At 38.2% G+C, this 27031-nt stretch overlaps 1 protein-coding gene across 1 annotated transcript in view; it reads left to right on the top strand.

The window, feature by feature from the left end:
• Positions 1-22234, top strand: part of UBE3D (ubiquitin protein ligase E3D) — a 52730-nt gene extending 30496 nt beyond the window's left edge. The window contains 2 exon segments of the mRNA XM_030447562.1: positions 20141-20279; positions 22157-22234. Of these exon segments, the coding sequence (XP_030303422.1) occupies positions 20141-20279; positions 22157-22234 (217 nt within the window).
• Positions 22235-27031: the final 4797 nt, after the last annotated feature.

Raw genomic sequence — 27031 nt, 5'->3', positions numbered from 1 at the left:
AGATGGGCTGGGAACATGGAGATGTGTCAGGGATGTGGAGATGGGAGTCAGACCCAGCACAATAGCTGGCAGGTCAAGGCATCTCAGCTTCTGGAGATACATCCTTCAGGTGCTAAACAGGGCTAGAAACACTTAGGTGTGTCTTTTGGTCTAGTAGAAGGTCTGGTCTAATGAAAGGTATCCTTTCTCATGGCAGGGGGATTGGAATAAGATGGTCTTTAAGGTCCCTCCCAACCCAAAGTATTCCATGATTCTGTGTGTGATTGCACAAGTTCTGAGCAGGTCTGTCTACAGTGAGGCTTCCAGCCCTTGAGCGAGTTTTGTGAGCCATCCTTCTACATCAAATCAATTGAATTTATATGCTGTCATTTCTTCTTGTCACCTATGAAAAAGTATGAGTGTAGTCCCTCTTTAGAGAAGGATGCCTCATACATTTTCTGCTCCGTCCTTACTTAGATATTTATGGATGATGTGTACCTGATTATGTTGGTACCCTCCACTTTTCTCTCAGCAAGGCTCTTTTTCTCCACCTACAAATCTGCTGTGCAGACAGAAGAGGTCTTCCTTTCAAGTAACAGTTTCTTGACAAGTAACACCTTCTGCAAACAACTTTGACTGCTGGGAGTGATAACAGTAAATACTGCTGGAGTGAGAGTGTTGTAAAACTGCATGAAGAAAATTGAAAATGCAGTTACATGGCAATTCAGCCATAACTTGATTTTAGAAAATGTATATGAAGGTACAGTTAGAGGAAAATTACAGTTTTCCCGTTGTTGTACTGTTCTAGGCAAAGCTTTGTCAAAGCCATTGATAGCTTTTTTATTTGCTGTACACATATAGAGCCTCTGAGTGTTTTGCAGCTTTTGCAGAAGCCTTCTCTTGTGTAAGAATTTGGTGCTTATCATTGGAGAGTTAAAAAATGACTTCCATAAATTATTTGGTTTATGAGCTTTAGAAGGGCAGAATAAGCTAGAAAATTGAGTTTGTGGCAAAAAACTTGGAAGTTTTGAGTTCCAGTTTTCATTGCAGTTCATGTATAGTGAGCTGTTTACGAAGCTGCTAAGTGATATATTCCAGAATGTTGTTTATTTTTCCTAAGAATGCCTTTGATTCTGTGGATGACTCTAGAGTAATTGACTTCCTATAAAAGCACCAAACTGTTCCTGTTTCACTGATTTCTGTATCTCTGGAATAGAATGCCTTTCCTAGGGTTTCAGTAACTCTTGCCTGTAGAAGACAGGCACACAGTCCAATGGTTGTCTGACTGCTTTGTGCTCTCCTTAAGGTGATTTCTATAGCATAACAATCTTCTTGTTCTTCATCTGGAATGATTAAATGAGTAGGTGGGATTGTAAATGGAACATGAGTGATCTGTTTCGTTTCAGATGTTTTTTTTTCTGTTCCCTTCTTGAGTTCTTTCACGTTATCAAGTTAAAAGAACTGTGACACCACAGGTGGGTTGCCTTAAAAGATTTGAGCAGTCAGGGAAAGCTTTTTGAAAGATTCAGTCTAATGACAGTCAGGCTTTTGAGACAGGAGGGATAAAAAAGTACTTTTCAGAGTTTGATAGACATGTGGAAGCTATAAGCCTCTTGAACTTTGAATGCTTGAGCTGAAGCTTGGAGGAAGAGGATGGAAGCTCGATCTGAGAACTATTATTTTTAGCTGGAGATGATTCTTCAGAAGAAAGAACTGTCTTTTAGTACTGGTAACATCCTTTTCCACCTCTAAGAAGAGACGTATGAAACTTTTAAATATAACTTCCAGGAGAAATATCCTGACTTTCTTGAAACTAGACCTGCAATGTGCAGCATCCTTTTAGAGTAGTTACTAAAGAGCTTCATTCTTGTTTCTAAATGAAGGTCTGATACCTTTCCAAATCATTCCAGCTGAGCTTTTTTCTTAGATTGCCTTTTTTTGCTCATCTTTTGAAATTTAGGAATTGAAGTAAGAGAAGGTAGGGCTCTGACTTATTTTTTTAAAGTGCATTCACAATCCCAAATCACTTATCTACTTAATGATCTGACCAGTTGCCTGCCTTTCTTTCTGTGTAGCTTGAAAGGTTCTGATGTTACTACTCATGTTGCAGGGTATTGCAGGTGTAATCTGCATTAGAAGTGTTAAATGCTATATACATAGTGATTGGCAATGTAAAAATAAGAAATTGATTGTGCTATTGCTTAGCTACTTCTTATGTTCTAATTTTGTAGAAAAAATAGAGGCACTATTAAGATCTTCAATCACATTTTATATGCTTTTGAATCAGAATTTGTTATTCTGTGATGTGGCAGAACAAAAAATACAATTCAGGCTTATATGGTTTTTCTGTATTATCCTTTATATTTTTGAAACATTGTAATTCAGGTAAGCACAATGTTGGTAGTTCTCCTGTCTCCCTGATTCATATTGCTGTAGCTCAGCTCTTTTGGGAATCTCAGGACTGGCAGTGAGAGAGATGTCAAATTGAATGGGAAAAAAATTTTACTTAAAAGCAGCAGGACTATCTGAAACTAATTTAAAATGTATAGGCTGAAACATCTGCATTGCCAAGTATGTTGATTCCCCTTTTACAGGATGGCAGGAGTATGAGACAGAGCAGGGTACCATCCACCCCAGTATCCTCCCTCCGACACCCAGAGGAGCCTCAGCAATTCCTGGTATTGCTCAGCTCTGAAGCTGTATTAAGGCCATTAGAGGGCACAGCCCTGCCTATTTCCTTTACTGTCTGTTCATGAATATTTTGACCATCAGTTTGAATAAACACTTTCTGACCTTACTGGTGCTGCCTGCTTTCACAGGCTCGGGTAACAGCAAGTTCCACAAGATCACTGGTGCTGTGCAGTGCTCTTAACTTCTTCTAAACTGCTCTTCTGCTAGTTTGAGTAGTCTCTAGATCTGTCATTGGGGGATTTAGCAAACAGTTCTACATTCATACTGGCAAAATGGACAAGGGGGATACTAAACTAGATGGGGATTACTGCATGCAGTTTTCTTGCTGATTACATTTAGGAGTTAGCTGGACTGGCCACTTTGATGGAGAGGCAGCAATGTCACACCTATTTAAGTCTTACTCAACAGAATCATAAAATGTTAGGGGTTGGAAGGGACCTCTAGAGATCATCTAGTCCGGTCCTCACCCAGGGCATGTTTGTATCTCTAGTATATTCATTTTGATTTTCTTGTAATGTGGCTTTTTAAAAAACTAGATAGCCTAAATACAATAATGATCATCTGTTGAGGATAATTTTATAATCATAAGTCAAAACAGCTTTCTACTTAGAAAGCTTACCATTGTTTATAGACTTATAAAGACTATTTGTTTCACTTAGGAACTGTAAGTAATTAACTCCCATAATGCCTTCTAAATGACAGGATCCATTTGAGCAGGCAGGAATCCTATAATTAGCCAAGAGTGAAAAACAAAACTTATGAAAGCCTGTTAGACAGATTGCTGACAAGAACTGCTTAAACCTCAAAACTTGATTTACTGAATTCTAGGATCTTGTGCTGTTTTAAATTAGCATTTGTTGTTTCTATTGTATTTCTCCATGACAGGCAGTGTAAACTAACAATACTTAGATTCACAAAATTAGTTAAGGTTCTAATTTTACTTGCAATACTTTTAAAATCAGTATCGATTTGAAAAAGCAAAAGCAAATTAGAGCTTATGACTTGAGACCAAGGCAGGCTAATTTGTGAAGTTATTCAGCACAGTTCTATTTGTGTGTGGTTACAAAAGGATGTTGTTGATTGCTTATTTTGAATGCTGCTTATTTTGAATGCTGTAGCATCAAGGATAAACAGAACAAGCAATTCTCATACTGACTTCTCTCAATACTGTCATTAAGCTGTAAGTGAAGCCATTTGTATAACTAATAGGCACAGTAAGCAATGGATATGTGCATATGCATGTTTGAGGCAGAAGATCTGAGATCTGAGACTGGCAAGGTGGAAAATGTTGTTCCAGGGAATAAAATTTATGCAGAATTTTCAAATTTCAATCAAATATCTTGCTGAATTTCAGTCAAATAATGGCTGAAGGCAGTACTATTAGATCTACTCAGAAGTGAGTTGTTGAATTGACTGTGCCCATATTCCCTCTGTGTATGGTTAAAAGAGTATTACATTTGGTTTATGTTCTTCCCAGAGTGTATACATTACCATAATACCAGGTAAGCCTTCAGAAGTTTTGTTATTTCACAGCAACACCGAGTGATTCTGATGTTATGGAGTTCTCCATAGTCCCAGAAGCAGAAATACAGAAATTATGTGAGTGCTCCTTTGGGCCCTAATGGTTTTCCTGGAGACAGCAAAATCATAGTATCTCATTAAAAATGTTTTTTCAGTGAAATGGCTGCAGGCATGTATGTTAGATGGATTTCCATATCTCCAGCACTGCAGCTGGGGCATTTCAGCTGGTACTTATGGGCAGGTGCAAAGTGTCAGTAGCAGGACTGGTTAGAAGCTGGGCTTTAAGCTAAGCACAGGCATTTTTTTTCCCCCTGTAGACATAGTGTTTTGTGAATCCTTCAAAACTAGTTTGGAAATGTTGTTGAGGTAGTTGCACTTTCATATATAAACTTCTTTTCCTTTACTGGCTGCTTCCCAAGTGTCCTGTATCATTCACAAAGCAAGTTGATAGAGCAGTATAATGTGTTTCCTCATTTCAGTCCAAAGTTGGTATCTTGTGATGGAAACAATTGTAATACCACTGCTGAAGCATTTCTAAGTATATTTTACACTATTTTTTTTTCTGATTTTAAACTTCCTCTGGAAATTGGTAAATATGTTATATTGGGGAAAGAAGTCTTGACAAGCTAGAACAAATGCTGGTAATGCAAGGAATCTTCTTCTGAAAATGGGTACTTAAAGGCACGCTAAGATGAGCCATTAGATATTTAATGATTTAGTGCATTTTTCAATCTAATACTATTACTAAGTGTGACCTTTACTGGTTGTAGTCATATATTAAAAAATTGTCTCTCTGTGTTCTCTATTACCTGTTTTCAGCTGTTTGCACATTATTGCTGCAAGCTGCTGTTCAGATGTATTTCAAACAGAAGTGGCTGCATGTCACGAATGTTATATAGCCCTCTAATTCTTTGAACATGACATGATGATTAGAAATACTCTTCTCTGAATTGAGGGATTTTGAAGAAAACCCTGTTCTGTTTTTCTGAAGCTGATGAAGCAATCAGCAGTTACTGTAAGAAGAAATGAACTACTGAGAAGCTGGTTTGGCCCCCCAACATAGCAATTCTGCAGACACTTCAGCATCTTTGCAGCTCTTCTTTACACATAGGACCATTGCATTTAATTAACACAGTTGTCCAGGTGAGCTTATTGTATCATCAATTATGTCTGATGCAAGTCTTAACTAAGGAAATTGCTTCAAGAACATAGAGTAGTAGGTGAGTACCAGATAACTGCAATGTTCATTGATTGCCTCCAGTAGAAATTGGAGAGAACATATAAATATAACTGATTCTGGAAAAGTGTGGACTGGAGATTGGAACCTTTCTAATATGAGAGCGGTGATGATAGAGCCTTCTGGTAGGAGTAATATTGTCAAGAAACAGAATTGCTTTAAAGATGAAGACTGATCAAATTGCAAAAAGGAAAACTTCAGCATGAGGTATATTCTAGGAGGGAGATGAGCTTATTGGCTGGGAGATGCCCTCAAGTTAAGTTTTCCAACTCTGCAACTGACCTGCCAAAAGACTTTCATGTTCACTTTCACCATGTATCTTTTGCTCTCTGGAATGTTTTCAGAGTGACAAGTTTCCATGTGCATGGAGAGCCACAAAGGTACCACAGTCTTGACTGGGTTGCTATTGAACAGTTTAGTAATTATCAGGGGTGGCTGCATTCTCCTACACCTCAAGTCCATTCTAATTAACTTTAGCAGCAAAGGATTTAAAGTACTATCTCTGCAGCCATCTTACTTTCAGGTGTTCTGTCTCCTCTTTGAACAAGGCCATCTACTCAAAGGCTTTTCTTCTCACGGAACTGGTATCTGACTCAGTCTTCCTTTTGTCAAAGCTGTGTTTTAGTCTGTAACATCAGCTTATGCATCAGTACTGATTTAAGTTGGCTAAACCTAGATTTAATCTTCCATCTAAATCCCCTCTTGCTTTTTTCTTCTGCTCTTGCTCATAACAGCTGCCAGGCTATTATGTGTCCCCTTTCTTTTTCTTGTTCTTCTAACTCAGGGCTAGGTTTTGCTGTTTCTTGATCCATAAAGTTTCAAGAAAACTCGTAACAATAAATGAAAGAAATGAAAGAGCCAAAATAATCTGCTTCCACCAATCTGAGAGTGCCAGGCTATGTGTGTGGCCCATGCAGCCCCCACAGTGCCACCTCAGAAGGGTGACTGATGGCATTTGTGATTCCTCCAGCTCTGCTTCGTGTCTGCAGCAGGTCAGCAGGAAGGACTCTGGACCACTGCCTAAGTGAGGTCTGTCAACACACACATGGATTACACGGACACTGTTAAATCTCTGCCATAACAGAAGGGGAAAGCTTCACAACAGTTGAAATGGAAAACTTGGGAGTTTAGGTAGGGACAGATTTCTGAAGGATGGAGGGGTTATTTGTGGAAGACTGTTTCCATGCATACAGGAAACACAACAGATGTGTGAGGAATCGTAGTGGCTGAGGACAGGGAAAAGGGGCCAGTGGAAAGCTGATCTTTCCAGATTGGCAATTGGTCTGTTGTTTGTTTTCAAAGTGGACTGTGAGATGTTGTAAATCGGTAGTTTGGGCATTTGTGACCTATGTAAAAAATGTTGATATGCCAGTTTATGTTTTTGAATTAACCTTAAGGTTATTTTTAGGATAGGAAACTGCTATTTATTTATTTATTTATTTATTTCTCTAGGATACAATTGCCTGTTAAATTTGACTTGTAACCACACCAGGTATTTTAATGCCAGGGTTGTGTCATAGTTGCCCAAAGTGAGCTTCCACACAAATTTTGTATTGATAAAAATAAACTGTTCCCAGAAAATTATTATTTCATTGGGAAAAGGAAAATGTTGCCTATGTGAAGTTAGAACTTTAGTGATTAGGCTTTTTCTTGGCAATGGCTTGGATTGAATGAGTTGAGATAATAAATTTTCCTGTCAGCAAAATCTCAGGATCAACCAATTCAGTGATTTGTGGTGTTCCTTGTTTTGCTGCAGGTTCATGTAATTACATCTTGAAATATTGAATTTCCTTCTCTTCTGCAGTCAGTACATCAGAAAAAAAAAAACCCAAACTATAAAGTAGCAAGCTGAGAGCTTTTTGTAAACAGTGATTTCAGCTTTTATTTGCAAAGCATGACAACTTCTCCCTTTGGATTCAGGAATAATGGTCTGTAGTGCCTGTCATTTTTCAGCACTTCTATATGGGACATCAACAGCACTCTGGAAGTGATTTATTTTTAATAAGAGGTTTAACAATAAGAAGTCAGAAAACATTTTCATCTTTACATTGTTCTGAAAATCCATTTCAACTTCAGATACAGCAATAGGTCTTAAAAAGGGAATTAAGGTTTATGAAGCTTATGAACAGGGAACATCCAGGGAAATGTTTTATCCTGTGGCTAGGGGATCCAGTGCTTTAGGTACAGGGCAGGAGCAGCACTGCCTTTGCTGATCACACAGATCATCAATACATTCAACTTCGATTTCATTTGATACTTTTTTAAAAGTAATTTTTCTTCTTTGCTAGGCTGGTTGATTATGTTGAGGAAATGTGTGTTACTATTTGTTGTGAGTCTAGGGCTCTGAATGCACACCTGTTTCAGTGTTATTAAGACAAGGTATCAAAGACACCATCCCTCTGGTGCTAGGTCCCCATGTTAAGGATGTCAGTGATGAGAAGCAGTGGGAGGCAGGCAGGTGGAGAGACCTGCTGGGAAGATCATAGAATCATAGAATCATAGAATTGGCTGGGTTGGAAGGGACCTCAGAGATCATCAAGTCCAACCCTTGATCCACTACCGCTGCAGTTACCAGACCATGGCACTGAGTGCCACATCCAGTCTCTTTTTAAATATCTCCAGGGATGGAGAATCCACTACTTCCCTGGGCAGCCCATTCCAATGTCTGATCACCCTCTCCGTAAAGAAATTCTTTCTAATGTCCAGCCTCCTTCTAATGTGACTCCCCTGGCACAACTTAAGACCGTGCCCTCTTGTCTTGTTGAAAGTCGTCTGGCAAAAGAGCCCAACCCCCCCCCTGGCTACACCCTCCTTTCAGGGAGTTGTAGAGAGTGATGAGGTCTCCCCTGAGCCTCCTCTTCTCCAGGCTGAACAGCCCCAGCTCCCTCAGCCTCTCCTCATAGGATCTGTGCTCAAGTCCCTTCACCAGCCTGGTTGCCCTCCTTTGGACCCACTCCAGGAACTCAATCTCCTTCCTAAACTGAGGGGCCCAGAACTGGACACAGTACTCGAGGTGTGGCCTCACCAGGGCTGAGTACAGGGGCAGATCTTTGCATCTAACACAAGCACAGCTCACATAATTTTCCTAGAAGTTTCAACAGTCATCCCTCTCTTAGTAAGTGGGAGATCAGCCCTGAGCTCTGTGCTTATGGGCTGCATTTTCTACACAGTGCTTAATGCTGTGCTCCCTTGGTTTGTGGTGAGAGCCTGTTCTGGGGATGATGGTGTGACTGTCAGCAAGAAGGCAAGGGGACAGCACATTGCTTACTGGGATTGCTGCCTGCCCATGGGGCATACCACCTCTTTGCTGCTCTCCCTGCACTGCCTAGGTGGGGAGCTTAGTCAGATTGTCTCACTTCAGCCAACTTGGCTTTTCAGTCACCTTCCTAGCCGGGGTTACTGGACCAACTGCTTGCATGGCTTTGCAGCACTGACAGCTGAGCCACTTGACAGTCATGTCCTCGAGTGCTGCAGTTTATATTCATACAGCTGAAGATAAATTGCTACCAATTTTGGATTGCTGAAAGCCACTGCACTGTGAACCGTGGCAGTTTAGGAAATGAGTGATGTGCAGTTTAGATGTCCAGTCAGGGTCAGCACATGGGACCAGTATCTTCCTCAGATGTCTCATCCTTGCACATCAATTGGGTCACTGAGTACCTAAAATGGAGTGATCCAAATACTTCCCAGTGTGCTCACAGCACACAGAACCAACAAGTCACTCCAACTTTACATATAAGTATTGGTTCTACATGTCTTCTATTTTCATCTGTTACTAACAAATTTTTTTCCAAATAAATCATTACTTAATAAACTTGTGCTTATTTATCATAATTGCATCTATAAATCCATTTCTAATGGCTGGACACATGAATTTTAACTGCCCCTTTGCTATGGCCACGTTATTCAGGATGAGCTCAGACTGATAGGTAGACAATTTTTTTTTCCCAAACTCCTAAGGAAGTGTAAAAAATGTATAATATTGCTTTAACAAGGGCCACTGGGATTTGGGATTGTGTATCTAAACCCTTATTAAAGGCAAAAACTTCTCTATGTTTATCCATGCAGAGCAAAGCTGCTCTTCAGAGAGTTCAACGCACTTTAAAAATGAGGAGAATTTGATGAACATAGAACTGAAATAATGGAGAAAAATATGGAGGATCTTCCTTCTCTATTCCTTTACTGCAAACTCAAAATTACTGTTAATCACTACGGTAAAAAGAAAAATGGAGTGACAGAACCTCTTGAATTTTAAGGCCATTTCACTATACTAGGAACCAACAGTGGAAAACTTTTATGATAGAAAGAAACTACTTGCAACACCGAAGAAAAAAACAGATGAAAAAAATCTGCCTCCCTAGCAGGAGGATTAATTCTCCTGTACAATTAATCTGGTTTTCTTAAGCTCATTCTTCAGCACCCAAAAAGAGATTTCTATCTTTGTATGTGAAATAATTTTACTCATATATACTTCTGTTGGGATCTCAGTTTAGGTCCCAACTGCCCTCTCCTAGGAAGCTCTAGAAGGAGAATTAAGTGGAATGGATTTCATGAGATACTTTATGTTCAACTCCCTCTTGTTTTCTTTCAGTAATTAGAAGCTTAATGTGTTTCTAAGGGCCTGGTAATGAAAAACTTGATGTAAAATTAGACCATTTAATTAAATTATAAAAATGGAACCTAATATTTTTATGAAGAAAAAAAATTTACAGGAAGCCATGGTGTGGCTGATAGGAAGTTTTAAGTTTACACATTTTCAGAGCAACAGTTGCTTTTGACATTTTCACTTCTTTTATAAATCTCAGCAGTCTTTGTGTCCAAGATAATTAAACACATTCTTTGTCTCTCTCAAGAAATTAGCCATTCCTATTGCTGTGAGAGTTATACATTGATAAATATCTACACCATTTCATTCAGTCTTCCTTTGGGTAAATTTCTCCCATTTTTATTTTCAGTGTTTTTCTCAAAAAAGCCTCGAAGGAAAAATAGAAGCTTGAATGCAACTAGGGCTGATATTACCATTTTTACAGGCAGTGACACTTAATTTTGTATGGAAGGATGAAGATGCATATGGATTCTAGGTTATCGATTAAGCTGGAGGTGCTGACCTTTAAGCAGCATGTGCATGAATTTTTACACTGTGTAGGTGAAATGGGAGTATGTGATCTCTCCTGTGTCCCAGATAATAATTAGGTTTTATTTCAGTAAGCAATGGGAACATTTTCGTGGAAAGCCATTGTGTTCAAATTGCCTAATTATTTAGTCTGGATACAAAATTCTGATTTTGTGGGGATCGAATTGGCAAAAAATAACCTTTAAATCTGATGAAGCCCCAAACTTATCTCTTGAATTGTGGGATTTTCTTCTGCAGCATCTGGCAGATTTGAAGTTTTGTCAATAATGGGTATTGAAACTGGGCACACATGACACAGTTGCTGCTAATCTGTAGATATCTTAATCAGATTTACCGAATTTGGAAGTTATCTGGTATGGTTTTTGGGCAAGTGAACCCAGTATTTTTGGACTGACTTCAGTAATGTATCGGTTGAGCTTAGGAGGAATTCAAATACGAAATGGGAAAATAAGTCAATCACAGTTGAAAAAACTTAATTCTTGAACTTGCATTTGTGATTCTTAGAATTATTATAAGAGGTTGAAAATGGTAAGTATGGTTGTCTTTAAATCTTGGACATTTTATACTGGTTTCTTTTAAAATAGATACAGATAAAATTCCTTGCTAGACAGATGCAGATTAGTTCGCTGCCCCTTTCTTCATTATAAGAAGTTCTGCTCTTTGAAAGCTATCTTTACTGGCTTCTCATTCAAGCTTTTCTTATGCATTTGCTCTTTGAATAATTTGCTCATCTGAGACTTGAGTAGGTGAATGGAAGTGAACTAAATGCCATTTGAAATGAGATGAGTCTTTTCTTTCTTGAGCATCTGCCCCTTAACAAGTCTGGGCGGGCTGTTTTTGGAACCATTTGTACTGAACTAGTTAAAAAAACTTTGCATTTGATCTGATTTGACACTGCTCTGGATGATGTATTTAGCCTTTTTGATTACCTGTTTATCAACCTTTCATGTTTAGATGGAGTAAAGTAATTCCTAGATAACAAACATACTATTTATATGTAGGGAATCTTTCTGTTGATGTAAAGGGCTCTTGGGTTTGTGAAAGAATACTTGGCACTATGTGCTTTATGTTCTGCAATATAACATGATGACTTTTAAATTAATTTTGTAGTTTCATGAAGAGCTGTAAAGTCACCTCAGGAGAGTAGTTCTATTGATAGCATCTGGGCATTCAAAAATCAAGACATGCTAATATCAGTAATACGTCTTCCTCCCAAATTTTCCTCCTCAATTTTAAGTGGAGTTCCCAAACTGTGGGAGGATGAGGAGAGAGGAAGGAGCCTGTAAAATCGTTCCTCATTGAGAGTTTGGTGGCAGTGTAGCCCAGGAGAGAGCAGACATTTCATGGTTTTGCTGGGACTTCTGACTAGTGTCCTGGTGCCTGGAGGTTGCCTCAGGCTCTGGGAGGGAAGGTGAGCTGCATACAGGAGATGCTGAGTAGTGTGCACACAAGTAGGAGAAGACTCCCTGAGGGTCAACAGAGGTAACCACCAGAATTATCCTTTGATAAAACTCTAAATTCTTGAGGCTGGCTTATGCAGGTAAAAATGTTTTATTTCTGATCACAATCTGTGTGATCATACTTAGTTTGCCTTGGCAGTTACCCCCATCCACCTTCCTTCTTCTGCTCCCAGTTTTTTAACTCATTGAAAGATTTTGGAGATAAATGGCCTGAATGATACTTTCCCCACAATATTTGTAAAACAAGCAGCTTTCTAGATGAGAGCATCCTTGTTAACACCCCCGATGAGAAAAAACTATAGGTTGAAACCAGCAGTTAGGAGTCTGATGAGGAAGGCATCCACTCCACCAGATGTCACTAGTCCCATGAACAGGTGGAAATGCTTCCATAGAATTATATGAAGCTTTCTTGGGTGAGCTATATGGAATTGTTTGCATTTATTCCAGGGCGATCTTATTAATATCAGAAGTTGCCCTGAAGGAGCTTTTAGATAGTACTTTGTTTTATTACAGCCCTATTGTGCATTTCTACCCTTCAGGAAATGAAATTTAGGAGAGGAGGCTTACTCCCATTTTCCAGAGTAGTGTCCTTTGTTTTTCTTTTTCTACATACCTAAAGTGCTGGAAAGTTGGAAAGAAAAAAATAGAAAGAGAAATTAAAATGTGACTTCAGAATCTAAGTACTGGGTTGATACACACTGGGAAGGGAGGCTTTTTAGGTCAATGCTGCTGCTCACATTTGATATTCCCTGGAAGTAAAATGGCATGAGTCAGGCTTTTAGCAATAGGTAAATAGCATGCTGCTCTGTGTGCTCTGCAGCCATCCTAAGCACAGTAGTCTACAGTTATTGCCATACATTAGGGAAGTTATGAGCCATCTGTTCGAATTTAGAGTAAGATGTATCCAGGAAGGAATCAGGAGTTGCTAATGGTGAAGAGAAGTATTTTAAGGGATAGGCAAAGCTATCCCTTAATTCTGAGCTGTAGGCAGATCCAAGAAAAGTGCAGCCTAGAGTCATAGAAGTGTTGCTAGTCTAGTTGGTGATGGCCATCAGTGGTGCCATCTTCCACTGCGGTGGATTATCAGCAGTGATCTGGCTACAGCGATCTGATCTTTATTGTTTTCAGAGAAACTATTTGAATTTTTTCCACCTGGGATGCAGTAAGACATTAAAAACCTGCAGCTTAAAGCCTTAACACAACCATTAAAGTGAAGCAGCACATTCTAAAGCGTTGGCCATGCAGTTTTTACGAGAGTAATTTGCTTCTCCTTTTAGTAGGAACGTGTTGCTTTGCTGCTGAGAAGTCTGCAATCACATTGTACTTTGGAACTGCACCATCAGTTCTGCATAGTGTGGATGTTCAAGAGCAGTAATAGCAGACTTCAGGCAATGCCCAGCAAGAGCTGAGCTCCTGTGCTTTTCTTGGTTTTTTAGAACTTCTAAATTAATTTCTGAGTTCTGCTTTTGTACCCAGCTAAGCAAAAACGATGTAGGTATTTTTAAAAAAAGTAGTTTCAAGGAAATACATTACGAAACTGTTGAATTCTGTCTGCCAGACAGAATGTCTTCCTACTATGTCTACATATGTTTGAGCAACACAAGCCCAGCAGGAGCTGTTTCCCCCAGGAGCTTGTATTTGTCAGTCAGATGTTTTAAAGCAGAACTTCAGTGTAACTGATGGAAATTTGCTGCAGTCACAATTTGCCGCAAACTCTCGATCTTGCAGATGAATGGGGAAAGAATTTCCTCATAGGTAGTTACTATTATAAGTTGGCTCTGTGGGTATAGCTGCTGCATCTTCCTGCACTGTGGTTTTGCTGGTAGGACATATCCTGGGAAGTACCTGGCAGGCTTGGGATTTTATATCCAAGGTCAGTTCCTACAAAATTAAAATTCCCTTTCCTCTTCATTCAATGATCAGCCTATTTTTGCTTACCTGGTGCTGAAACTAATTAAAGATGATAATGTGTTAGTTATACTCACTGACCATCTGTGCATGGTTTAAATACTGTCATGAATTTAAGCTCAGTATATTTATTGCATGTGTTTGTGGTCCCACACATCTAGGTGTCCCATTAAACATGTCTGCCTTAGACATTGGTTGTTTAGCTTTTCATACACTTATTTTCAATATATTGAAAGTTCAACTTAAAGTTTGAAAAATAGATTAACACCTGATGATCCTTCTTTGTGATGTTTAAGCTTTATTTCAATGATTCTTGCAGCTGAAATTCTGTTTTGTCTTTTGCAGAGAATATACAGGTGGTGCCGCTCTACAGTGGAATTAAAATAGGTTTGCAACCTAAGATTAATGCTTTCGAAATTGCATAGCAGACACCTGGAGGAGGGAAGGCAATGTAGAAAAGTGGCTGGTGAACACCCAAAAATCTTTAGTCTGGAGAAGCATGTGGAGCATTACATAGAAATTACATGCTCCAAGGCAGAGTTACTCCTGGACAGGAGTAAAATCCGTGCAAAAAGTTGCCTTATGTTGAGATAGCTTTCTGTGCTCCAGAGGAACAATCTACTTGTAAACAACCTTCTCTGTCTTGGCACAATATACTAGCTCAGTTGTTTGGATTTTTGTTTTTGCACTTTACCACTTTGAGAAAAAAAAGAATTTATTCTTTGGGCTATGTACAGGCTTCATTTGCTCTGATAGCATTTTTTAATAGCTGTACCAAAACCTATGTAGTTACATTTAAGTTGTCCTATGGCAATCAAGTCTAATAAAAGTGCTGGTTAGTGTGAAACAGAAAATAAGAACTTGGCCTGTACTTCACAGTTTGAGAAAGGCAGCTTTTACTTCTCTCTCTGACTTAGTTTAAAATAATCAAAGCATGTCCAGGAGTAGCAAAATAATTTAAAATATAATTTTTTTTTTAGTGGATTTCCAGGTGAGTTCTTTTTGACCAGACTCCAGATGCATATGGTTTTGCCATTCAAAATATGTAAACTCAGAAAAAAGACAGAAGACTGTTAATAATGGCCATGTGTTTGTGTGTAGAACTCTTATATCTATTTATATTAATTTATAGAAATAAGCATACTTGTATAATAGTAATATGAATAATTTATATGTAATTAGATATAACTATGGTGAAGGGATCCAGCACAAGTCCTATGAGGAGAGGCTGAGGGAGCTGGGGATGTTCAGTCTGGAGAAGAGAAGGCTCAGAGGAGACCTCATCACTCTCTACAGCTCCCTGAAAGGAGGGTGTAGCCAGGGGGGGGTTGGTCTCTTTTCCCAAGTAGCTCCCAGTAAGACAAGAGGGCATGGATTTAAGCTCTGTCAGGGGAGGTTTAGATTAGATATTAGGAAAAAATTCTTTATAGAGAGTGTGATCAGGTACTGAAATGGTCTGCCCAGGGCGGTGGTGGATTCTCTGTCATTGGAGGTTTTTAAGAAGAGACTGATGTGGCACTCAGTGCCATGGTCTGGTAACCACAGTGGTAGTGGGTTAAGGGTTGGTCTTGATGATCTCTGAGGTCCTTTCCAACCCGGATGATTCTGTGATACTATATTAAAAACATATGTACTATATACTATTTTTATCATGTAACACCATTATAAAGATCATATATCAGGAACTTCCTTACAACAGTGTTTTACAGGAGAGTGTTTAAAATTACTTTAAAGCATAGAAGCTCAGTTAATTAAACCTTTATCCTGCCTCTCTAGTGATGCACTGAAAAAAAAAAAAGAGCTGGACATTGTCTTGTTGTCCACTATAGTCCATTGCAGTAAATCTAAAAGGATACCTCCTCCTGGGTCTCTGGATCACTGCTCTCAATCTTCTTACTTCCCTTTATAAGTTCCTCTTCCCCTGCTCATTTCCTTGCAAGGACACCAGTGGCTTAAATTTTTGTTCTTCCCTTTGTTTCCTCATATCAGAGGTATAATACCTGTTGGTTTGGGACACCATGTGACTAGAAGAGGTACTAGGGAAGATTTGCTCCAAAAACACACTCCCAGTGGTTGAGGAGGAATAATGAACGACATTGGGAGAAGACTGCAGATATTTGTTCAAGGAGGGAAAAAGTGACTCTATAAAAAGAATTTTTTTTCCAAAGGAATTTGCTGTATGCTGTGGAAGCACTGCACTTCTTAGTGTTCCATATTATTTAAATTTTGGCAAGAGTGTAGTAGCTAATGAACATGCATTGATTTTTATGTAATTTTTAGATCACTGCAAGGATAATTAAAAATATAAATAGCTTAGCCTCCAGGTATATTAAGTATATAGACACACATCATCAACCATAATTTAGAATTGTTTTTAGAGTAAATCTTTTTTACAAATAGTTATTTAATTTAGCTGGTTTGTCCTTTGGTTCCCTAAAGTCATCTGCCACTTATATCAAAGCCATAGCTCATGGAGAGGGCAGCTTTAACAACATCCAGTGAACCCCCAGAGTCAGGGCTGAGCTTCTGTCAGGTTTTATATTAGATTCTTCAGCATGGCCTTGGTTCATCAAAACACTAAAACCATAGCTAATATAGTAACCTTCTTCAAGGGTTTCACAACATTTGGAGTCCTAAAATGGAGATCGCATTTATCTAGGTTGTAATTATTTGAGTCAATTTAATCCATTGCCTTGGTAGCAACACTGAGCAGTGTTCTGAGTAAGAGCTGTTTCATTTTCCAGTTTCGATCTTTCTAGACTCTCCTATGTTAAAATATTTATAAAAGCAGCCTGGCAAAACAGAGGTGGTGATGAAGGAATAAAAAAAAAAAAGGCTTACCTGTTCCTCCTTAAAAGTTGACTAATTTTTATTGCTGAGACAGTTGCGTTTTGCAATGAATGTGATGCACAGTGGAAGTTGATGAATCGCCTTGGCACTGATAGAAGAGGCTTCTTTTGAAAGAAATGCAGTGTAATAAGAAGTCTGGTCCAGTTTTTCAAAATCTTCTGAGAATCTTTTTTATTCTTTTCATGGTTTTGAAAAAGAGAGATTTCTCTTGCTTCATTGACATGCTGTGAATAGCTGTGAATAGTTTTGTGTAGACTGAGGCCATTGTGGGTGAGTTCCATGACTTGATGGGTGACTGTATTTGTTTGCTAGTACTTAGATCAAGGAATTATTAAATAAATGTATTTCATTATTTTAGTATCTTAAAACTTACTTTTAAGGACATAATTTTAAAATGCTACTCTGACCTGTGTAGGCATTTTAGCAATTAATTGGGATTCATTACATAATAAGCAGTGGAGAAATAGTGTTCTCCAATGCATGGGGAATCAGGTGTACTAATCGAAAACACTGTGATCAATTATTCCCTCTGGAGAAGTAATTGTCTCATCTTTAGCCTTATGTGAGCAGTTGTTTTCAGTTTTTGCTCATGTCTGCTTTCAGAATTGATTGGTTAAATTTCAGATAGCAGTTGTTGATTCTTCAATATTTTCTTTTTAGAAATCAAAATTTCCCCGGATTTATCACTACTATCAGCTAAACAGCTTTGAAAATATGATTTTATTTTTTAAAAATATCTTTCACATATTACTACTGTAGGAATTTTACTTTCCTAGCTATTTTTCTTTGACTGGTTACACATATTGTACTCTAAATTTCTCCTTCAAACAACCCTTTCCGTAGAGAAAGCATTGAAAAGGACAAAAGGGAAGATAGTCTCAGCCTTTCATCTTTATTTCTTGTTTTGAATGCTCTGTTCTGTCAGTTTAGGACAGCTCATAGTTATTTTCTGTCAGCATCTAACACAGTAACCAAGTTTCTTCCCCTTGAGGAGAATTTTACTCTGTTCCCTTTCTGGACTACTTCAGTTCAGTTCTGAAATATATTGAACAGTTTGATTAATGTTCATCACATGTGGTTCTGTCTTTCTCAAAATGAAGTTATATGAAGGTTTTAACTGTGTCTTTTAATCTTAAGTCTGTTTATTGCCTTTTCATTTATATCTTGTAGATGAAACAGAAAGGGTGATTTTGAAGTGTCACTTTAATCTGCAGAGGCTGCATCACAATTTTGGTTAACACAGGGAAGATCTCTGACTCTTGCTCTTACTGGAGATCAGTTAAATTATCACCAACCCTTCTTCCTGCCCAGAAACATATGAGTTTTTCTTTCCCAGTTATCCTCAACCTACAAAATTGTGTGTTCTTAACTAAAAGCACAAAGTCTCTCAATCTGGCTCAGTTTTTAGGGAGTTTGGGAGGCTATGAAGGATATTATCACTTTGCTAATAGAAGCTGGTATTTTTCTACATAGAAATTTCTAAGTTAAGCTGATACTGTCTCAGATAAAGACCACTTGAGTATCCACCTATATGTTGCTGAGCTCCATCAGCAGCATTTCTCTGGGGTAACTAATGTGGATTTCTCCTCACTACTCATTTTTATTAGGAAAACATGAAACTTCCTCAAACCTAATATATTTGATCTCACTATTAAGAAAATTTGATTGCAATAGATCAAGAGATTTAAAAGTTTTGGGAAAGTGGGGGATAAAGAAGAGGGAGAAAATGGAAAGGGTGGAATGACAGGATGCTTAGAATGATTTGGGTTTTCCTGTTGGTGAGATTGCTGGCACACAGAACTGGATGATGTTGATTTACAGAGGTGAGTTAGTGAAAAATGAAAAAATTCACTCTGACATATCCTTTTCTCAACTCAGAGCATGCTCCTATTTTGAACTGGCTTACTGAATATGTTTTACTACATCCTATTGTTTTAAAGCCTGGTTTCTAAAGCTGACTCATGTCTTCTTCAAACAATGTCAAGGTCAGCTCATAGTGGTGAGATTTACCTGTCATAAAGTCAGTCCAAAGTAGATGCAGTCCAAAGTAGATGAGCCCTGCGATGACTTAGGAAATCTGTGTGGGGTTTATGAATTTTAGTTGATGCTGAAGGATGATTTTTTTTTTAATCATCCTGGGAAGACTTCTTTGCAACGCAGAAAAGTTGAATGTTTGCAGAAGGAAGAGCATAAAATAGCATTATTTCTCTTGTTAACCTCACTTTTCTCCAGCTTATGTTTTACTTCCCCATATTTCTTTCAGCCATCAAGGCAAGGTGTTTTGTACTGTCTGGAAATTCTGCTGGCTTTTGCCTTTACTCACAAAAGAACAGGCTTGGCTCTGCCTGCTATTTCTCAAAGGAAGCTTAGAAGTAAGAATTCACTACTGAGTGAAGGTGTGAAGGAGCAGGAGAAGAGAGCAGATATTTCCAGAACAGCTGGATAAATTTAAAAGTGGAAGTGGATGCTAAAATTATTTATTGAAATGGTAAAGTCTTGGACATGGAAGGCTAACAAATATTGTCTTCCAAAATGAGGTTTTCAGATCTACTGAGAATTATTGGTGTCCATCTTGCTTTGGAGTATCTAATACTAGCTGCTCAGATAAATTATTAAACTAACCCGATCACTGATCAGCCTGACAGTTTGTTCATCATAAGCCTGAACAATAGGAAATGGAAGGTTCCTGTATTTTGGGTTAATCATGTTGAACTAATAATGTTTCCAGCAGTAGTGGGAACTGTTTCTTGAAATGTGTTTTCAGAATGTTGTTTTTATGACTAGTTCTAGAAATCTTTAATTCTTTTAGTACATCTTAAAGCAGAAAGCTATATAAAATGAACTGGGACTGAGTTTTTGCTTGGTATAGACTGTTAGTAGTGTTTCAGTGAGAGCATCATAAACATCATTTTCAGAGATCACATCTGCATTCCTATCTTTTTAGAAGTAAAAAGACATTTTTTTCTTTCTAGCAACAAAATAAACAGTGGGAACATTATGGTTTATGTAGAATACTGTATGTGAAAAAACGCTGTATGATAGGAAGTTGCCAGTGGCAGATGAAGTTTGATTCAGAAATAATCAAACTTTGAATCAGAAGCATGAACAAATTGCTGTAATGTATGCTTGGTTTTCCTTTCACATTATATATCTTTTTGTAAGATTGGTGGTGTGGGGAAGGCACTTTCAATGCACTTTGTATTTTTATTTCTGGTAAAACACTTATCTGTGCCTTGTAGAGGAAAAATGTGAAGATAATCTTCTGTTACAATGCTATGAATTCTAATATTTATTTGAAACTTGGGGTTTAGATATGTCTTAAGAGAATTTAAAAGTTTCTTTGTTTGTTTAACTTTATAGCCTCGCTGATGCATGGGAAAATGATACTGGGGTTCATCCTTTAAATTTTCCATCAGAAACATGTTTGGAATTACTTCTGATATTAGGTTTGAGTACCAGCTCTCTGCCACCTTCACTTCGATGCATGAACTCCTTCCAGGTAAGGAACAGATGCTGTTTCAGTATAAAAATGTTCTAGGATATCCCTGGAGCCCATAAACCCTTTCAGAGTAAATGTCTTCTTTAGTTGCATGAATCTCCATTATATTAAATGTAGCAGTGGAGAACTTCTTGTTAGTCCTCAGTTCAATTGTGTTAAACAATTGAACATGCAGAAAATGTCATGGGATTTTTAAGCAATAAGTTACTGTTTAAATTAAATTGGATGTTTAAAGAAATTTCATCAAATTTAGGCTGGAGTATCTAGAATCATTACATAAAATCTTATTGGCTTAAAAAAAATAATCCTCTGCTAAATATAAAGATTTCTAGTGGCAAAAAACCTGTAATATTACTCACAGTTTTGTACAGGTTTTTTTTTTTTTTTCTGCTACTGCTGAAATTCTCAGCAGTCAGAATTTTTTCTAAGGCAGCATTGTTGCAGACATGTTAAATTATGATTTGCATTCATCATGTGTCTGAAGATGTACAGCTTTTACAAATGAAATACACAGACATCTCAGTTCATGATGAAATGACATCACAACTCAACTTTTTTATGATGCTTCTGTCTTCCCTTGGAGTTACTTACTCCATCAGTTGTGTATTCATGCAAATATAAAGTAACCAGCTGTTGAGCAGTTAGCATACCTGAATCTCTGTTTGTTTTGACAGCTGTGGAAGAATCATCATCTTAGTGGAACTGAGAGTCCTAAGTTTATAGCCTAAAATCCAGTTGCTTCTGTTTTGTCCGTACTCCCACTTTGGAGTTACAGCACATATAATTAGCATTCCTGAATTATGTTTACTGAAAAATAATCTTATTGTAGAATTTTGGAGCCAGAAAGAACACAATCATAAACCAAAATCAAGTAATTGATTTTAATAGAGTTACACTGAAATACAACAGCTGAAAGCACATCTAGATGTTAGGAAATAAATATGCACCTGCTTTGCATGCTGCCTTTGCATCTTGTGAGCTTGGAAACAGGGTAGCTGTTCATGGTGAACTCTTAGGTACATCAGCAGCCACTGATCATTTCAGCATGGTATTTTAATACTCAGTTATACACATGGAAGCCATAAAACTGAAGAGTATTCTGGATGCTGGCAGAGTGAGATTGCAAAAATAACAAGTTTCAAGGATTGTTTAGTACTAATTATCCTGCAGCTGAGTAGCCTGTGTTTCCTGTATTAAGAAGAGAACATTCTGGTTTTCTAATCCAGGAGGATGTCTTCCTTGTTCATTACATTGCCAGTGGTCTGTGGTAAAGCCCTCTCTGCTTTACCCATGATAGGTTAAACAGGAATTTTTTCCTGCATGCTGAGGCTGCATGGTCCTGCCTTGTTTCAGTCCCAGGTTGTACACTTAGGATTTCTTTTGATTTGTGTGTCTCGGTATGTTTTCAAATATGTAAAGGGTGAGTGTCAGGGAGATGGAGTTAGGCTTTTCTCAGTGGTCACCAGTGATAGGACAAGGGGTAATGGGTGTAAATTGGAGCATAGGAGGTTCAAGTTGAATATTCGAAAAAATTTTTTTACTGTAAGGGTGACAGAGCCCTGGAACAGGCTGCCCAGGGAGGTTGTGGAGTCTCCTTCACTGGAGACATTCAAAACCCGTCTGGACACGTTCCTATGTGATGTACTCTAGGTGGCCCTGCTCTGGCAGGGGGGGTTGGACTAGATGATCTTTCGAGGTCCCTTCCAACCCCTAGGATTCTGTGATTCTGTGATTCTGTGAAATGACTGTCAACTGTTATAGATATAAATCAGTAAACTGAGAAAGGGTTTCCACCTTAGAATAAGGAGAATACCAGACTTTTCTTTTTCCTTGCCAGCCTCTCATAATGGTGCTTCAGTGCTCCTGGGTCATTTTAGCTTTTTGAAGCTGTCTCTGGAAATGAACCATCGCCTCAGAGGCCTGCCATGTGCAGCCTGGAATTGAGTCAGGGGTAGGGTTGTCAGCCATGGGGTGGGAAGGCCCCATGCATCTCCTGGAGACCCTCTGACTGCAGCCTTTGAAACTCAAATTTCAGTGGAACCACTAAAAGCAAAGCTGGCTGTGCTTTGCTGAAGTGAAGTACTGTCGAGGACAGCATCTTCCAGCACTTGGCCTGTGTGGCAAAGTAGGTGATGTGAAAATGCCCAATCTTGTTTGTGAACATGGTTTCAAGGTGAAGATGCAATTTGAGCTGATTCCCAGTGTCTGTGGGCTCTCAGCAACAAGAAAGGCAAAAATTCATAGTTTTTGAAAAGCCCAAGTTCTCAAACCTGCTCTGATAAGATTATGGTGTATTTTGCCACTTGGAAGAAGAATGCTTGACAAGCCTCTGGCTCCAAATTTCACAGTCTTTGCCAGATAGTCAGTATCACCAAGTGTTTGTCCTGGAGGGTAAACACTATCCAGGAAAATATTGGTTTGTTTACATTCATCCCTGAGAGCCTGGTTTGGATCCCACTTTGGGAATCCATGGAGCAGAAACAAAGTTTGCCCGTGATTTTCACTGATGCCTTACAATGGGCTACAGCCTTACCAGATTTTTGGTTTGATTGTTTGCTTTTATTTGGCTTGCTTCTTCATATTCATGTTTACTTTCTCTACAGCAAATATTAGATTTATTTGTTCTAGTTTTTCTGTGTTTTGCTTGGAAGAGGTTGGCAAGATCTGTGGAGAGCTTGAATAATGATACAAATGCTGTTGCCTGAGCATAAGATCCCTGTGCATCCAAAATACTGCAGATTGTGAGCAATGGGAAAGTGACAAAAACTAGGGGTTTTTCTTGGTTTTTTTGTTTGTTTGGTTGGGTTTTTTTGTGGTAGATCTGCAGTGGTCTAGGAAAAAAAGAAATCAATATCACAATAATGCTTGTATTTGAACTGAAAGCAATTGCAGAGTTTCCTGTTACCCACACGTGGCAGTCTTGTTCAACAGGAGACCAGGAGACCAGGCTCTCCCAGCTGAATGCTGGCATCTGAATTCTGAGGGACTTAGAAGGCAAACTAACCTAAGAAAGAGACAGAGTTTTCTCCTGTCATAAGTGCTCCTGCTGTTCAAGTGGTGTGGAGCTGAATGGACCAGTAGTTTCCACTGCCTCATGTTTTTGTGTTCTGATACATTATTTTAAAATGGATCTAACAGGCAGCTGTGTATGTAGTCATCCAAAAGTTGCAATTAAACTCCTGAGATAGTATCAGTATAGCTTTAGAACATCCAATTGTTTGTAATTAGGTAGAGAAAGATGATCTCAGCCATACCTCGGTGTTGTTTGAGGTGGTATTTACCATCTCTCTCTAGCAGATTACACCACTGCAGTGTTGACAAGCCAAAATTTTTGTTGGTATACATTTACACTGGATGATGTTTAGGTTGTAAAAAGCACACAAAGGAGATATGCTTATTTGCTAATCATCTCTGTAATAAACTCTGTTCTGCTTTGGGCTCTGAAAGTGCTCTCTGGGACTAGCTTAGCAGACTCTGTATCTGTGCTGAGACATAAATTACATTTTATTTTCCAACAGTGGGCTACTGCTTAGTATCATAATACTTGAAATCACTTTGCAATTCCATTTTGACTCTGTGAAGATCTTTCAGTGTGATTTATGTTGCTAGAGCAGCCTGGAGGAGAGGCTCAGCAGCTTTGTTGCATAGCTCTCTGCTGAGTTTAAGGGGCTTGGTGCCCACTGCAGCCAACTTTTAAGCTTTCCAGGATCATGGTCCTAGGTGCTAGGTTGTCTGAGGCTCATCCCTCATCTTCCCTGTGTAGTTACAATGACATTGTTCTACTGGGCTGTAGAGAGTTAAATTTTAGCAAGCCTGAGCCTGGAAGCTGCTGAGGGATCAAGGAGGTAGACAAGTTCTTGCTGGTTGATGGCTGCCTGCAGGTTTACTGGAGAACATGGATTTTTAGCCCTGACTTTCCCCTTCCCAGGCTCATACTTTCACTCACCCATACCAAGGATGTTTTGGATCAAGTGAATAGGATTGACTGAGACACTTGATATTTATCCTGGAGCAACACAGAATGGAGTAAGAAGGGAGAGAGGGGTTTACAACTAGAAAAGATTAAATAATTTTTAGCTTGCTTTTACTATGAATGGTTTATCCAGTCTCTCTTCGGGGCTGTTACTCTGTAAGGAAAACTGTGCTACCTTACCTGGCTCTCCCCCCACCCGAGCTGGCAGCCTTTTGCTTTAGGAATGGCAGACCTTGGCTTTGTGTATTATTCTCAATACTTGCAAGCAATTGTAGCTACCACCCACTTGAGTTATCCTGCACTTTATCAATGAGCTGTTCAGCTGCTGCTTCTCAGTGCAGTCTGGGGGGGGGGTGTTGGTACTTGAGAGCCTGCAACACAGAAACAGTTAAGAGGGAAAAGTGCTTAAAAGTGACAGGCAATCTCTGCTGTGTTTTGCTAACCCTAACTCATCTTTGAATTCAAGCACAGGGAACAGAAATGTCCTGGATATTGGATTGTTATGATGATGTACGGGGCTGTTCAGCATATTCTCTCTCACTGCTGTTCCTGGGGGAAACCAGGCATTTTACTTCCCATATCAAGGCACTATTCATGAGGCTACAGACTGGAACAAGAGTTTGCAGAGTTAAATAGATCGAGGTTTTATTTTTACTTCGACAGCTTCATGAAATTGAAGGAGGTTTCTGATTAAGAACTACTGAGCAGTTTCAAAATTTTGTTGGAAATAGGCCTTCATATTCTTTGGTGTTTCGTCCAGTGCCAGTGGTATCTTAGCAGCACACTGTCCACTTTTGTTAAGAGTAGTAGAGCCAATGCATAAGACAAAAACATAAGACCAACACAAAAAGTGTTTGTTCCTTTGTTGCATTAAGCAATCCTAGAGGTTTCTCTGAAAGAAAAACTTAATGTGCATTTATTTTGCTTAAAAAAAAGGAGGAAAAAAAATTTCTCACAGAGCAGCCTGTCATTTAAAGTCTTTTAATCAAGTGCAGAAAACTTACTAAAAGCAACAGGTTTAGAGATATGAAGTAGCAAGTTGCTCAGAAAACGTAAGAATAAATGAATGTGGTATTATTTTTAGTTTATTTGCTCTTATACATGCATACCGAAAGTACTGAAAAGGCTCATGGAAGGCAAAATACAAAATTAGTGCTATCTCTCAGGTCTGCACATGATCAGAACTAAAGCAGGCTTTGATATTCAGTATTTTTAAATATTGTTAGCTTTATTTTTTTATGTGTTTGTTTATATATGTATAAAAAGCACTTTCAAACTTGTTTATTGCAATAAGAAATTAGCCTAGGATGGATGACACTTGCAGATGCACCTTGATTTCTGAGAATACCTTTTGAAGCAAAGTAGAATATATAAAAATCTTCTCATCTCAGTTCCTCCTCTTGTTCACTTCTGGGCATTTGAAGCTGGAAAGGTTGCACAGATGCTTTTAAACTGAACTCCATTCCTTTGGAGTACTGTGAAACAGCAGCAAAGACAAGACAAGCTACTCTTGTCCAAAATTATTTGGGAAATAATAATAGAAGAAATTAAAATATCAAGATGGAAGGAATGGCTTTCAAAATACTATGTCCTTTATTAAACTATTCCAGAGAGGAAAAATAAGTAAGTCCATTTATGCAGTAAAATAGCCTATTATATTTTTAAACATTTTTGCTTACTGAATATCTCCCAGAAAATCAATTACAGATTTGAGTATGTATATTCTGAAAGATTTTGCAGACAACAGATGAGTTCCTAAATACTGTACAATGTTTTTTTTTACAATTGGGGTTTTTTTTTTAAAATATTTTTCTGACTCTTGTGGACTTATTAAATCTCTGAAAGTTCTGAATGAACATTGATAGTAATATGGAGAAATCCCTGCAAACACATTGCAGTCTTTGTTGAAATACAATCATTTGTGTTTCCCCTAACTGATCAGTTTTATAAAAAGTAGACGATGGTGAGAAAACCAAGTGTAATTAGTGTCTCTCTCTTTTGGCTACTCTTATTTTCCCCAGACTGAAGGTGGTTTCCTTTTTACAGATTGGGATAAAAGGGTCTGCTGTGTACTTTTTCTAGTTTTGGCTAAGTGGGATAGGTTACCAGGATGACATAGGGTAGATTTATTTTCTGTTTTATTGTTATGATATGTGAAAGTTGTAAAGTTTTATTTCAAACAATTTATTTTAAATATCAAAAAATTACCAAGGCCTTATGTAGTCCTTGGAAAGCAGATGGGTTTTTTGTGCTTTTTTGAAAATACACAAATATTTAATTGACTTTAAAAGATGTTACAATGTCTGTATGTTCAGGGATTTCAATTGTGTTTTTCTGCATTTACTAAAAGCAATAATAAATCTGTTGAGATGCACTGCAGAATACTTAGGAAAGCAGTTATAAAATGATATTGAGCAAATGTTGACAAGAGCAAGTGATGTTAAGAGAGTGTTTCAAAGACAAATCTGAATACTTGTTTGCAAAATGGTAGAGATTTCTATGTTCAATTAAGAGGTTATAGTCTTGTTTTTCTTCCTGGCTACAGAATTATCCTTCATTAAGTTGATTTTTATTATGCTGCTCAGGTTATCTGACTCAGTGTTTGCTGTGATCTATCTTTTTCAAGTAGTTTTAGTGTTCAGTTGTATTTCTTCAAGGTTGATAATATTCATCTCTTTGAATTTTATCTCTCAGGACTTTAAGCTGAAATGGAACAATTTTTTCTAAAGCTATGATAAGTATTTTGAAGTCTTACTTGAACCTGTACTGAGAATGTATC

The sequence above is a fragment of the Calypte anna genome, chromosome 3 (assembly GCF_003957555.1).
Source record: "Calypte anna isolate BGI_N300 chromosome 3, bCalAnn1_v1.p, whole genome shotgun sequence".
Taxonomy (NCBI): Eukaryota; Metazoa; Chordata; class Aves; order Apodiformes; family Trochilidae; genus Calypte; species Calypte anna.
The sequence above is the reverse complement of the archived record's forward strand: the minus strand, read 5'-3'. Positions and strand labels throughout refer to the sequence as shown.